Source organism: Ascaphus truei, chromosome 2 (genome assembly GCF_040206685.1).
Source record: "Ascaphus truei isolate aAscTru1 chromosome 2, aAscTru1.hap1, whole genome shotgun sequence".
In the NCBI taxonomy this organism is placed as follows: Eukaryota; Metazoa; Chordata; class Amphibia; order Anura; family Ascaphidae; genus Ascaphus; species Ascaphus truei.
In genome coordinates, this window is record NC_134484.1 from 349,411,025 (window position 1) to 349,426,206 (window position 15,182).

A 15,182-nucleotide genomic window follows, 5' to 3' on the forward strand; every position below is an offset into this window, starting at 1 on the left:
TGTGTTTTGAATTTGGTCTTAAATGTGGATAGAGACGGTGCTAGTCGGATATTGAGGGGAAGGGCATTCCAGAGGTGTGGGGCAGTCAGTGAGCAGGGTTTAAGGGGGCTTTAGATACAAAAGGGGTAGAGAGAAGACATCCTTGAGCAGAACGCAAGAGTTGGGATGTGTATAGCGAGAAATTAGGGCTGATATGTAAGGAGGAGCAGAAGAGTGTAAAGCTTTAAAAGTGAGGAGAAGAATTGAGTGTGTGGTACGGGATTTAATAGGAAGCCAGGAGAGTGATTTCAGCAGGGGAGACGCTGAGACAGATTTAAGAAATAGTAGAGTGATTCTGGCGGCAGCGTTAAGGATAGATTGTAGGGGAGACAGGTGAAAGGCAGGAAGGCCGGACAGCACGAGGTTACAGTAATCGAGACGGGAATGAGAATGAGGACCTGAGTCAAAGTTTTAGATTTCTATATGCGATGTCTTCCCTACCCCTTTTGTATCTAAAGCCCTCACCCATCTAAACCTTTCTCACTCACTGCCCCGCACCTCTGGAATGCCCTTCCCCTCAATATCCGACTAGCACCCTCTCTATCCACCTTAAAGGCCTATCTTAAAACTCACCTCATTAATGATGCATATGAGTAGCACCGTGGCTGATAATATACACCTCATACATCGACCTTGGCCCCTTGCAGATGCACTTACCAGAACACCTTCCAGAACGTCTGTGTACGCCCTTCCTATTTACCACTTACATTGTAAGCTCTTCAGGACGCGGACTCCTCGTCCTAATCTTACTTCTATGTCTCATTCCCATTATGTGTTATGTTATGTCTCGTGTAAATACTGCTGTGAAGCGCTGTGTACAGAAATGGTGTTATATAAATATATACAGTGGTCGACAAATCACCAAAAAATCTACTCGCCGAACAAAAAAATCTACCTAGTACCACCTAGTACCACACGTGTGCTGCTTGGGCCAATAGGAGCTCGCCACGATGTTAAATCCACTCGCCCGGGGCGTGCAAATGTATAGGTTTGTCAAACACTGAATATATACATACAGTTAGTGTACTGTTTGTATCTGGATATGTTTAATTAATACTGTATGTAGGAACAAGTTGTGTGTGCCTCTGCTGTTATGCCCTACTGGCACTTGATGCATGTGCCCCTATACTGTAATTCTCTGTAAGAGATTTTGTATTATACACATCACACACAGAAATATTTTCTAAATGTATAACTATAATTTAGAGGTATTTGCACAGTCACCTCTAGGGCGAAATCCTGGCGGAACACGCACGATAATTCAGGGCAGCCTCATACAGGGGGAGGTTGGAATGTTACAATATTTCCAATGCTAACAATTGCAGCTGGGTAAACTGCGTTGATCAATATCTTGCAGTGTATGTGGCTAAGGTTGGAATTGATTAAACCCTTCAAGGATCATCTGTGGTCTGATTGCACCCTTAAGGGAATTTCTGTGCTGTTGCAAAAACCTGCACGTTTCTTTTTAGGATTCTAGCACTGGAGTACAGTGGATGATTCAAAGGCTGCATCCATAGTGCGAGCGATGGCGTGAACAAAATAAACCTGCTCTATCTGGCCGGCCATAGTAGGCGGGAATGCGCGGCAGGATTTTGAGCTGACAAAAAAATTTGATTTTTCGAGTCACGACTGCGTTACGTGAGTGGTTCAGCCAATGAGGGTCAACCAGCCTCATGATGTCATCGGCACGCCTTCCCGTTACAAGCAATCTGAGTCCACAGATCGCATAGGCGATAGGCGCGTGCGACGCCATGCGCTCCGTCATGCCTGCATTATATCCAAGGCCTAAGGCTGCGATTATGCAGCTGAACTGCAGGGCGCGCACGCGTCTGGGACGTCACAATAGCGACGTCACAGAGCGACGTGCACAATCCCATGCTACTGCATCTGCAGGGTGAAATCTGTTTTCTGATTGGAAGGCCGCGTCACATGACGCGGCAGTTACAACCTGAAAGCATATTTTGAAAAAGCTCCAGCTGTCTCCTGCTTTGCAGTAGCAAGCGGGGAGACAGTCGCATTTGGTATAGGCAGTTTTCACTGCCTATACCAAACTGTTTTTGCGCTGTGCGGTGACGCTACGAGCGACACCATGGGCGTTTTTCTGTATAATCGAAGTCTAAGAGGATCATATGATGCCGTTTGTGTCAATTGTGTTCCAAAATTGCTTGATACATATATATATATATAATTGCAACGGGTGCTACAGATATTATATATATATATGATATCTGTAGCACCCGACACAATTATACAGATAAACAGTTGTTAGTTAGGATCTGTTATATAGAGGGTTAATTTGACTAATGATTCTAAGAGGATGAGAATTATAACTCAACTTTCACACAATCATATTGGAAACAGTGTATGAATGAATGTATCACCTACACCCTGTAAAACAAAGGGACTGGTGAATTAACTGAGAGATGAAAAAAAGAGATTAAACGTCAATCACAATGTCTCTATGCATCATAAGTGGAGAGTTCAAAATGTGGAATGGGTGACGGATATGATGTTGAGTAAAGAAATCTTGACATAAGACGAAACGCGTAGGATTAATAGACCTTCCCCTACTGTCTATATGTCCCTTATTGTATGTCCGTATACTGTACAATAATACAGCTTTTTGAGAAATGTTTTTGCTGGCGTGTGCTTATTTCCTTATCCTTTCCTATGCATACTAAAGAAGGTTGCTGATTCAGTCAAGTGGAGTGTCCTGTGTAAACTCAGCGTGCAAAATGGCACATACTGAGTATCTGCGCACGATTGGGAAACCGACCGGAGCAGAGCAGCAGGTCAGAGGAGCATACACCGGTTGGTGATTGGAGACTTGCATGCAGGCTGCGGTAAAGTGAAGGGAGGTCTACCCGGCATTCTGGATAAAGACGTGACCGGCTAAAGAGTCAAGCCCTGAGCGACATTACAAGCGACGGAGTACCGGCATGCGGGGTTAAGAGGAAGGAGAGTCGGAGCAGTATAGTAAAGATCATCTGGTAGATCAGTTATCAGGATAACCATGTGGATTCTTACACAGAGTTTTGTGGTGGTGGGCTGTGGGGGAGGGGACGACTTGGCGGTAAGCTAAGGCGCTGCACGCCAAACTGAACAGGCGTCACATATTGATTTGCAGCGTGAAGGTCCCAATACCCACTTTAACCTATTCTCATTCCCAGAGTGACTATCTGCTTAAACTCATCATCATATCCGTCACCCATTCCACATTTTGAACTCTCCACTTATGATGCATAGAGACATTGTGATTGACGTTTAATCTCTTTTTTTCATCTCTCAGTTAATTCACCAGTCCCTTTGTTTTACAGGGTGTAGGTGATACATTCATTCATACACTGTTTCCAATATGATTGTGTGCAAGTTAAGTTATAATTCTCATCCTCTTAGAAACATTAGTCAAATTAACTCACTATATTACAGATCCTAACTAACTACTGTTTATCTCTATAATTGCGCCGGGTGCAACAGATATCAAAAATACTTATGGTTTTTGTGTTAAAACCTGCATTGTTTAGAGATTCTTCGCTTTAGGTATTTGCGCACCTGATATTTAATAGAATATACATATACATATATATATATATTTTAAATACAGAGATAGTTTCCCAACACCGCCTGGCATCACAGGAGACCCCAGTGGGGTGCCCAAGGAGAATTGTGCCAAGGTGGGGGAGAGAGAGCTTCCCATTACAACCTGTCATCCCAAGGAACCCATAGGAAGTGCTAAAAGGGGTTTGTCCAATAGTTGGGGACAGTGGGGATTTCCCATTGCAGCCCAACACCCTTTATATGACACTGTTTATAGACCAGGGGGACATTGATAGGCCAGTACAGGCCCTGACAGCTGAGGGAAAGACAGGGAAAGAGAGAGGTAGTCAGAGAAAGAAAGGCAGAGAGAGGGGCTGGGAAAGGGAGAGATAGAGACAGCAAGAGGGAGAAAGACAGCGAGGCAGAGAGACAGCCAGCAGAGGGACAAAGAGAGACTAGGAAAGAGAGATATGGGCAATAACAAGGCAAGGAGCAGAGAGGCAGTCAGCACAAAAAAAGAGAGAGAAGCTGAGGAAGAGACAGTACAGAAAAAGAGGGACTGCCAGAGCAACAGAGCGGCCCAAGAGATAGCAAAAGAGAGATAGAGAGCCTAAGAGACTACCAGGGAAAGAGAGCAGGCACAAGAGATAGCAAAAGAGAGATAGAGAGCCTAAGAGACTACCAGGGAAAGAGAGCAGGCACAAGAGATAGCAAGAGAGAGCAAGAGAGACAGGAATGAAGAACACAAAGCTCTCAGAGGGATAGAGAGAGTCGAATAGACAGCCAGAGGAAAAGACAGCTAAAAGACAGCAAGTAGGGACATGGACCCCTGACTGGGGCAATATGGACGGTTCATCACGCCAAAGTGAAGGCGAAATGCGTGTGAGCGCAGGACTGAATTCTCATATTTCTACGCAGTGACCTCTCTGGTAAAAACCTATGGCATAGGGATTTCTGTTTTATGTGTGATCCTGTCATTTTAAGAAACTGTTTTGCATTTACTGTAATTGTATGTTCTTGTAATTATCTTTTTCTGTCATCAGAAACTAATATATATATATTAAACAATTTTTGAATAAATAATGCTTTGGGTCTCTGAATGATCCTCTTGGTCTCTGAACAGATGTGTGTGTGTTAAAAGTGCATAGTTTTTTCTATAAAAAACAGGGACCTGAGACCCCAGCAGATATATATTAATTTACATATTTTGCATAATTCTCGGGTGGTGGCAGTTTATAGATATGATTGCAATTGAGTAAGGGGTTAATATTCACTAATTGAAGTACCTTGCGCGGGAGAAAGGTGAGTTGGCTAGAGTAGCCGTGTGTATTATCCCTGGTTGCATATATAAGTCACGTGCTCACGTGTGTGCTGTTCGTGACAGATTGTATATTGGGACGAATTGAGGGGAGATATTATTAATTTGAGGACTATTTACGAAGGTGATAAGTGGTCCAGCTTGCGAGCTCTTTATTAACCCTTCTCCCGTATGCAGATCAAGCGCTCACAGGTGTGCCGTATATGACATACAGTGTTAAGGAAATGTCATTGTAACGCCTCCTGTGCTCCCACGCTTTGTTCTGCATTGCTTTGCATGCCTCTCCAGCCCTGAAGGAGATGCATACGATGTGCCAGCTTGTTTGCTTTTCACACTACATGCACAACAGCAGCGCTGTGACGTTATATTTTGCCTTTGATTTCAGCAGCTGGTGCCTGCTTAACAAGTACTGACACATTTGACTAGAACTTTGCTACACGGTATTTACAGTGTGGAGTCTTAACTTAGGGCTGCAAGAAGCAAAGCAGAACTAAAATAACATGTTTTCTCCCAAATAGGGATCGTGATTTAAATTGTTTTCCTGAAACGTGTTATTTGAACAGTAACTTTATTTTCAGTTGACGGTTGAAAGACAAGCCTGTTCATGCGATAAATGGACAACTTTAAAGACATAGAGTCATACAAATAAAATGATGATAAAAATATATATATATATATATGTGCTGAAATATGGAACCTTCTAACTTGATGTTTATAAATATCTTCCTGTGGGGTCTGAGGTTCCGTCCTCAGTTAGACTGGCTACCAATAGAAGACACTAAGGAAGCTTCCTATGGAAAGGTCATTACGTTAACTATTCGAACAAAGGTCAAGTAGGCCGCACTGGTGCTTCACAACACCAGACTCTAATACTACATATCTGATAACGCTATGCAAGCATAATGCATGTAAATCTGATATTGCATGCCAATGTTTTGTTCTTGTGCGTGTTTAGCTAAAAGAAGCTTATTGTTGTATAGAATGTTTTTGCTGACATGTAGTTGTGATTATAACTCTGTACAGCAGGGTGTGACTCCCTATATGTACTCTGCCATAGGGCCTTGCATAACCTGGTTAGCACTAATCAATGTATGTATGTCTTTATTTATATAGCCCAGGTATATGATGTAAATGCTGCACACCTTAAAAAATAGTTAGAATGATACAATTACCGGTGCTCCCATGCTTGAACGAAAGCCTGTTTCCAGTCCTAGATCAGTAGTAGAAGGAACACAGGCACAACGGATTTCTGCAAAACTAAACTCATTTATTGAGCCAACACAACATTTCGACCTCAAAGGTCTTTATCAAGTGACATAGTGGCATAACACACAATCCCAAAAGACAGCATTTTTTTTTAAAATGTTGTGTTGGCTCAATAAATTAGTTTAGATTTGCAGAAATCGGTTGTGCCCTTTGTTCTTTATTTATATAGCGCCATTAGTGTACATAGCGCTTCACATTAGTAATACACGTGACAATCATATAAATATTATGACTTATTTTCTTCATATCATTAAGTTATTCATTCATTTTCACTTATTCTTTGTGAAACGTTTCTTTGTCACTTAGCTTCACAGAATAAGAATCTCAAAAGATATCCTAGTGTTTATATGGAGGTGACTCAGCTGTCACTACCCTCTCATGTTATCAGGAGCTATTCACTACACTTTACCATCTTGAATTCACAGTAGGAAGGTGCTGAATATGTTTTCACGTTGGATTTGGGATCTCACACAGTGCACTTATGCCAGTGTCCTCAAGTTATCCCCCTATGGCTGGTACCATGGAAAATACAATGCACACTTCATGAATTGGCTATTTCAAAATCTCATTTTATATATGTATATATTTTTTTCTTTTTCCTGCCCCAAATATATAATATTAAGGGCCACATCCAACGAGCACCGGTAAGGGTTAGCACACCTGATACGCCTTTGCCTTCTATTCAAGTCAAGAAGAGTTTATGCTGGATCGGGGGCAGTCACCAGCGCTTGATAAATCTGCACTTAGTGTATTAACACATTTTTTCTTATTTAAATTATTGGGAGTTTAAAAGGTATCGGGTTTCTTAATAGGGATTCTCTTTTGTGGTTCACTGATAATATTAGTCAGAACATTGATACGCCTTTTGAATTCAAGCTAAATTCTCAGAACACTAAATCATGACAGAAGACATTGATTTGAAAGGGAAAGGTATGTGTATCTTTATATGTTTGGTGTGTTTAAAAATGTGGTTGGTTACTAAGCATGCATACAATATCATGCAGAATTGTATGACCCTCGCATCATTGAAGCCCTATGCAATATACAGTTGGGTGTAATTTCCAATTAAACACATTGTCCCATATTTACTAAACAATGCTAAGCAGTAAGGCGCCGAACATTTGTTTGAATGGTCGTAAGGTGCCGGTTCCTTATGGACCCTCAGTAATTATTGCCCATAATATTGGCATATGACTGTCCTCCGCAATGCAACTTTTTAACCCATTTGCTGCCAGAAGGGGGCTCTGCAAAGAGGTGCGGGCTCATTGACATACAAAGCAGGACATTCATTACACATGCATATCACTTAGACTGTAAACTGTCTCCGAATGTTTACTTTTATTTATTATACACTTATCCCTAAACTTGAAAACGAGAGGTAACTCTCAATGCCCTACATCCTGGTAAAACATTTTATAAATAAATGTCATTTATTCTTAACTGTATTATGTATTATTATGTAGCATCTATGTAACGCTCTGTATACATTGTCAGTGCTGTATATATATATATATATATATTTTTTTTTTTTTAATTATTATTATATGCAACTATTCTACCATGAAGCTTTTGTAAACATTCTGTACGATGTACAGTACAATGCCTGCCTTTGGTATCAAGTGCCATTGCCAGGAAGTGCAGTCTATAAGTCATGAATGACAATGCACAAGGAATCAAAATGACTTGGAATGTCGATGTGGAATTACAATCATTATTCGGCTCCAATCAATGGCTCACTTGGATGTTTTTACTCAGGTATTGCAGCAGGGGGAGCTATTACCCTCACTTCTTGAAGAACTAGCAGGATTGTTTCTGCTCTGGAGGTTAAACATTCACTTCTCATGTTGGTTTAAGTTACATCGATATATACATTAGCAGGCTCTTAAGTCCCCCCCCAAAAAATGTACCTTTGTCTTGGAATTCATGTGGGTAGCTGAAACACATAAAAGAAAACCATGGTTTAATTGTAAATGACCCACAGATACCTTGTATAATCTGCATTAAAAAAAAAAAACATTTAAAAAGGTCCAATCAGTGTCAGGGAGATCTGCAGTATGTCAGAGCAGTGCCTAACAAATATCACCAGCATTGACGATGTTAAATGTACAATCCTTGTGCATTATAAACATATATCTTTTGCTGTTGCCTTTTCATGGTGTCTTACACTGATTCTTACCAATCAGGATACTCCCATTGCATGGCAATGTGTTAAAGGCCTCTCTGGCAGCAAAGAGGTTAAACGTTTGTAATGAAGGTTGTGATTTATTTATTTTTTACTACCTTGCAATGCTAAGATGACCAAGTTAACCTTTTGAGTACTGGACTGACCTGCAACCTAATGATCATTTAAACTCCGGAGACAAAAACGCGGTCAGGCTTTTCTTTGCCGGTGGGGGCTGCAACGCATTGCAAAACCAGTCATTGACTGCAAGTTATAATGGTCATTATAAAGCTGGCCCTGCACTCCATCAGCTGTTATAGAGCAGCAACAGAAGGGGATCAGTTCTCCTGTTCAAATAAAATGCATCCAGTCGTGAGATTGCCTTAACCCCTTGAGGGCTCTGTAGATGTGAATGTGGCTAGCTCTGTGGCTGATACTATACACCACCTACATCGACCGTGGCCCCTTGCAGACGCAATTATCAGAACATCCTCTTACTGTCTCTGTACGTTCTTCCTACTTACCACTTAGATTGTAAGCTCTTCAGGGCAGGAACTCCTCTTCCTAATGTTACTTTTATGTCTCAAGCACTTATTCCCATTATGTGTTATGTTATTATGTCACATGTATAACTGCTGTGAATTGCTATGTACATGGATGGTGCTGTGTAAATAAAGATATACATACATACATAGAAGTATGTAAACCTATATTTAAGTGGGATCCCCAAACCCAATTTCCTATTAGATTCCATGAAAACACTGAGCTTGTGTGAGCAATAAGATTGTATACTTACAGGTCACTCCAGTATGCAAGAGGTTAATTTGATTATTATTATCACAGTGGGGGAACAGAGATTTGATAATTATAGGCATATACAAATATGGACAAGCATGCACAAACATACAAAAAGGTCATGATGTTAGTGGTGAAGTTAATAGTTTTCTGGGGAAAATATAAAAATGACTACAGGTATATTCAACAGAGATTCCTGGCCAAACAAAATCTGGTACGGGGTTGTATATTAAGTAATATATACTTTTGCCGGTGTATTTTCTGTTATGGGGTTCTTTTCCCATGGCATATCTGATGTGTGTGTGTGTTTTGCATTTACTTCACACATGAAGAGTCTTATGCACTCTTATTTTGGGGCCAATGTTGGTAAAAACTAGTCTGTTAAGTCAAAATTGATGGTATCCCTAAACCAGAGATGGACAACTCCAGTCCTCAAGGGCCATCAACAGGTCAAGTTTTCAGGATATCCCTGCTTCAGCACAGGTGGCTCAATCAGTGGCTCAGTCAAACTGAAAACACAACCCAAACTACAAATATGAAGCTCATTCTGGGAGAACCCCTATAGCCCCACCCTCTCCCAACACTGCTCACAATTTTCAATTTGTCCCAGTATCAGAAGAGGAAATTGCACAAGCGCTCCTCAAATTAAAACTAAGCAGCCAATGTGGACCTGACCTAGTGCAATCAAAGTTCCTACGACTAGGTGCCCCAGCCATTGCCAAACCACTTGCTTCCCTAATCAACTCTATCCTGTCTGCAGGCCATATCCCTAAGACTTGTAAAACTGCCAGAGTTGTCCCAATCGTAAAAAGTGGGGAGAAAAACACTGTCTCAAACTACAGGCCAATCTCTCTTCTCCCAATAATATCCAAAGTCATGGGAAAATGTGTCCACTCTCAATTAACTGATTACTATACCAAGACAAATTTCTGTGCTCAACTCCAATCCGGCTTTCGCCCCAAACACTCCACGGTAACTACCCTCCTAAAACTTTGCAATGCGATCCAGTGTGGAATGGAACCGGGACAATTTACTGGTGCAATATTCTTAAGAGTTTGTAAAGGCTTTTCATACTGTCGATCATGTTGATCACGTTATCTTGTTAAACAAGCTCCAATGCTCTGGAATAGGAGAACACGCTTTAAAGTGGTTCCACTTCTACCCATTAGGTAGATCCCAACATGTGTCTATCTCAGGCTCCAATTCCAATCCCTTGGATATCACCTGCGGTCTCCCGCAAGGCTCTGTTCTGGCGCCCCTACTGTTCTCAGTCTTCAGTAATGATCTACCTACAGTTTGTAAGGCCACTTCAATGGATATGTATGTGGGTAACACAATCTTATATTCACACAGCCCTAACCTTTCTGACCTTGGACAAGTACTTCAATCTGATTTTTCAAGACTTGGAATCTGGATTTCCCAAAACACTAATAAGACTGTAGCATCTGTAGTATCTGTAGTATCTGATAAGACTGTAGACTGTAGTATCTACAGTAGGACAAAAGGCAACATTTCTAAAGCTACCAATGACTGAGCTACAGATCAGAACCAACTCTAACACCATCCTAGCCCCTGTTACTAGTTTTAAATCTCTGGGCATGTGGTTTGACTCCCAGTTAACATTTCGGTTGCATATTGATATCCTGACATCCAAAACCTATGCCAAACTAAGTAGGATTTTATAGGATCAAATCCTCTCTAAGCCAGCTGGTTAGAAAGCGCATCACACAGTAGATGCTAATGCCAATTATAGACTATGGGGACATAGTATATGGTACAGGACCCCAAACTCACCTTAGCAAACCAGACATCCTCTACAACTCAATATGCCGCTTTGTCCTACAATGTAACTACACCACACATCACTGCGAAATGCTCAAAGAACTAGATTGGCCATCACTTGAGGCTAGGCACAACGTAAATTTTTCATGTCTTCCCTTCATATACTTTCTGGGCAAGGTACCCGCCTATGTGAACAAGCTCCTCACATCTACCACATGCAGCACTTATCACCTGAGATCTGACTCCAAAAGACTGTTCATGGTCCCACGGTTCAACAAAGTATCCGGCGGCTCCTCCTTCTCTTACCGTGCACCCCAAAACTGGAACAATCTACCCGAGACTCTCAAAACCACCACCGGTCTAAATTCTTTCCAGACTAAATCTGTCTCATATTTTAATCTGGTCTGTAACTAACATACGCCTAACATATATTGTCTAACTGTCCATGAAATGTCTTTAAATCGAATGTATAGCCTCTGTTCACTTAATGCAACCATGTATTATCATAACTCTGTGCCCCGGACATGCTTGAAAACGAGAGGTAACTCTCAATGTATTTACTTCCTGGTAAAACATTTTATAAATAAATAGAAATAAATGTTAGCACTTTGAAAAATTACAAATCTCATATATTTACTGAAACTCATGTGAAAACAGCAAATATATGATGGTATTGTGTTTGCTTCACTTTGATTTTAGAGCATGCAATACATTATGATTTTAAACCTATTTTTTACTGGAATAAACAGATTTGGTGTTTTTTGTATACCAGGAATATGCAAATTTGTCAATATGTAGCTTGTCTTTTAAAAAAAATGTTAATAATTGGGGCAAGACAGATGAAAATATATTTTTTTTTAACATTTATTTTCATATTTATTACATCATATCTTGGTGAAATAATATGTAATTCATCAGTGGAAGGCACCAATCCAAAGTGCTGAAAAAAATGTTAGGTCCATGAAAAGATTTACAAAGGCATCAAATGTACTGCAACATTGTGAACATTTGCAAGGCCAGGCAGATGGCAAACACCCTTTGCACTGAAAGGGTTAAAAGGGATCAGATGATCATAAACATTTTTGGGTTGTTTTTTTGTTTTGTTTTTTCATTCTGCCAAGTGGCACCGAAAAGGTGTATTATTTAAAATGAAACAGATAAAACGTGTTTTCATATCCTTTGTTTTCTCATAACTTTTCTGGAGTGTCCTGCAGTTCTGCTGCTGCTGCTGTTGCTGCTGAATCTATTCTGTGTAACATTTTCTTCAGAGCAGTGCATTCCCCTGACAAATGTGAGCTTGAGTTACACACAAGTCAGAAGTGTTGCAGAGCAGTAGAATAAAAGATTTTCTGACTTGCCAAAGCAGATGGTAATGTTTCAACTCTCACAAAAAAACATTGTCTAACTCCAAAGTTTGAGCAAGAAAACAAACACATACGTTCCCTCGAATGACATGCTCAAAAATAATAGCTTTTTTTGCTCTTTCATTGTAAACCATTTTAAAAAAAGAAAGAAAAAGAAAGTGCATTTGCTCTGGTATTACCGAATTAAACACCGTCAAGAACTAATAAAAGGCTGCAAAAGAAGCCATAATTCTTTATTGCTAGGATGAAATATGAATGTAAACATACCTTAGTTTGATGTCTTTGATTTTCTTTATCAGGGACTCTTTTTTGTCCTTTGCTTTCTTTGACAGGCTCTCCCCTTTTAAGACATCTGATATAAACGTTTCAAAGTCTAATGATGAAAAATAGAAAAATGCTACAAATGAAAAACAGAATGGAAGTTCAGAATCCTAACATTCCACAATTGTTTGCCAATTCCCTCTGTAAATAATATAATGCAACATTATTCATTCGCTTATTACATTTTGAATGCTAATTAGATTAACTAATCCCAACTGTATATAACTTTATTATGTTTACAAACTGAAAGCAGCAAAACATGTGAAATCTTATGTATTTTTTTTTTAAATAAATCAGTTCTGTAGTATTAGATAATAGTACTTTTTCATTATTATTCAACTCTTTATGCCATTTTTTAATACGTTTTAAGGCATCCTACACTTCCCCAGCAGTGCAAGATCTCTGTAACACTTTCCTGTTTGTGATCATTTGTTGCCAATATTGCCAGCAGTTTGACTTGCAAACTGTAACAATAGATAATGTCACCTTAGTAATATCAGGATACATTGTAGCTGCTGAGTTACACTGATTCATGAATTGATAGAAACTGAAATGCGGCCATTATGTTAGGCACTCAATCAGGACATTTACAGATTTATATCAGGAGCACCAATTGCCAGTTAAGGTAAGAATGTATAATTACACATTGTTTTATATATATACAATTAATATTAAAACAAATAATTGGGGGGGGGGGATATAGTATTGTTGCTTTAAATGTTGCAGAACAACGGAACAGTAAAAATAGAGAAATCGCACTAAATACGGGATTTAAAAATGTGTACAAACATGCGGTCACATGCACTTCCTCAAAAAAATGTGCCCACAAAATAAAAATACAGCGAACTACTAACAATAGCTCATTCTACATTTCAAAAAGATGTGAATTTGCATACATACTGGACATACCAAAATCTAGCATTACAAATTCATTTGGGGAGCACACATTTTTTTTTCCCCCAGATGTCACGTCACTGTTTATACCCTTAGGATGATTTTTTTTTTATTACTTCACACAATTCTGCATTCATTTCTACTGATATACACAGACCAATACACAATTATGCTACAAGTACTATAACAGTATTTAATTGAAAACCATAATACCATTGTGTTACAAGCCACGACAACAACATTTGTTGGACGAATGATATGATTGTACAGGCGCTTCTCTAAAGCTACGGTAGTCAAGAATATATTATTTATTCCTTCGTTTTCAAGTATGAGATTAAATGTCGAGGCATCACATCACTGTGGCAAATAAGGCTCTTAGATGGTCATTTTAACTGAGGGCTGGGTTAGGTCAGTTCAGGTAATTTTATTTGTATGGACGTGTTACAGTATTATCCAATGATAGTAAAAGTTATGTTTTAGAGTATCTAATAAGTGTGTGCAGACATCAAGGTGATTCTTTTTCATTTTATACTAGTAAGGCCACAATTATAGTAGGCGCACGATGGAGCGCTTGGCGTTGCGCGTTCCTGTCGCCCGAGCGATGGCTGCACAGAGGCTGGAGGCGATGGGGAGGCGTGGCGGACGCGTCACCAGGCTGGTTTGCCCTCATTGGCTGAACCGCTCACGTGACGCAGGAAAAAAAATAGTTTGTCTTTTGAAAAATCTGCCACGCGGTTGCTCTTCATCGCGCCCGCGCTCACGCGCACTATGGCCGGCCTGTATCTGCTGCTGCACTTTATTCTTGCAGCGGGTGAAATCGCATGCAGCGCCGCGCCTACTATAATCGCATCCTCAGAGTTGACAATAAGGCTAGGTCCCCGCTGCCTGCACGCCATAAGAACTGCTCCTCAATGGGGCCGGGCCCGATATCTACCATGGCTGCCGCGCTGCGTGGCCAGATTTTTTTGAACTGGTGACGGTGTGCTGACCACTCCCCCCTGGCGGTTCAGCCAATGAGGGCGAACCTTCTGGGTGACATCATGGCCACGCCCCCGCCACGCCCACCCCGTCTTTCCCCCTGCAGCTCAGTGCAGACCGGGGACCTCAGCTGCATGTGCATGCAGCGCCGACACTGGGGCCGCAGCCGAATACAGAAGTCCTATTGATTACAGCAGGCAGCTTTCACTGGTGTGTTAAACAATGTGGCCCTCAGAGATTAAAGGTGTTTGAAAACCTGAATAAAATGAAGTATCCAGTCTTATCACCCACTTCACTGCCAGAATGTTTTGCAGGTGCACAGAGGAGTTAAACGTTGTATTGAATCTGCTTTAGTACAATGTGTGCAATGCATTACATGACAGACATTAGAATAAAATAAATATATGACACAATCAAAATAATTGCACAAAAGTAAAGATGAGGTAAATAAATATCTGCCCACGGAGCTTAAATATAAAATATAATGATGACATTATCTTGATACTAGTACGTCTAGAACCCACGTCTCAACACTTCTGCTGTTGACTAATATTGCCTTTCAAATATAGCTTGTAATATGAAGACTGCCAGAGAAGTTATTTACCTGCAGCCAAATACTGTGCAATGACCTCGTTTAAACTACAAGAAAACTATACATACAGTGTTAGAAATAAAACGCGAGCGCCAGGATTCACACAGCGCCGATACAATGTATAGGACCTTTGGC

General features: G+C 40.4%; 1 protein-coding gene across 1 annotated transcript in view; it reads right to left on the reverse strand.

The window, feature by feature from the left end:
* SKAP2 (src kinase associated phosphoprotein 2) overlaps nucleotides 1–15,182 on the reverse strand; it is a 325,224-nt gene that overhangs the window by 287,540 nt on the left and 22,502 nt on the right. Inside the window, exons 2-3 of the mRNA XM_075586827.1 lie at nucleotides 12,530–12,635; nucleotides 8,068–8,093 (exon numbers count right to left, since the gene is read on the reverse strand). Coding sequence (XP_075442942.1) covers nucleotides 8,068–8,093; nucleotides 12,530–12,635 — 132 coding nt within the window. The remainder of the gene's footprint in view (nucleotides 1–8,067; nucleotides 8,094–12,529; nucleotides 12,636–15,182) is intronic.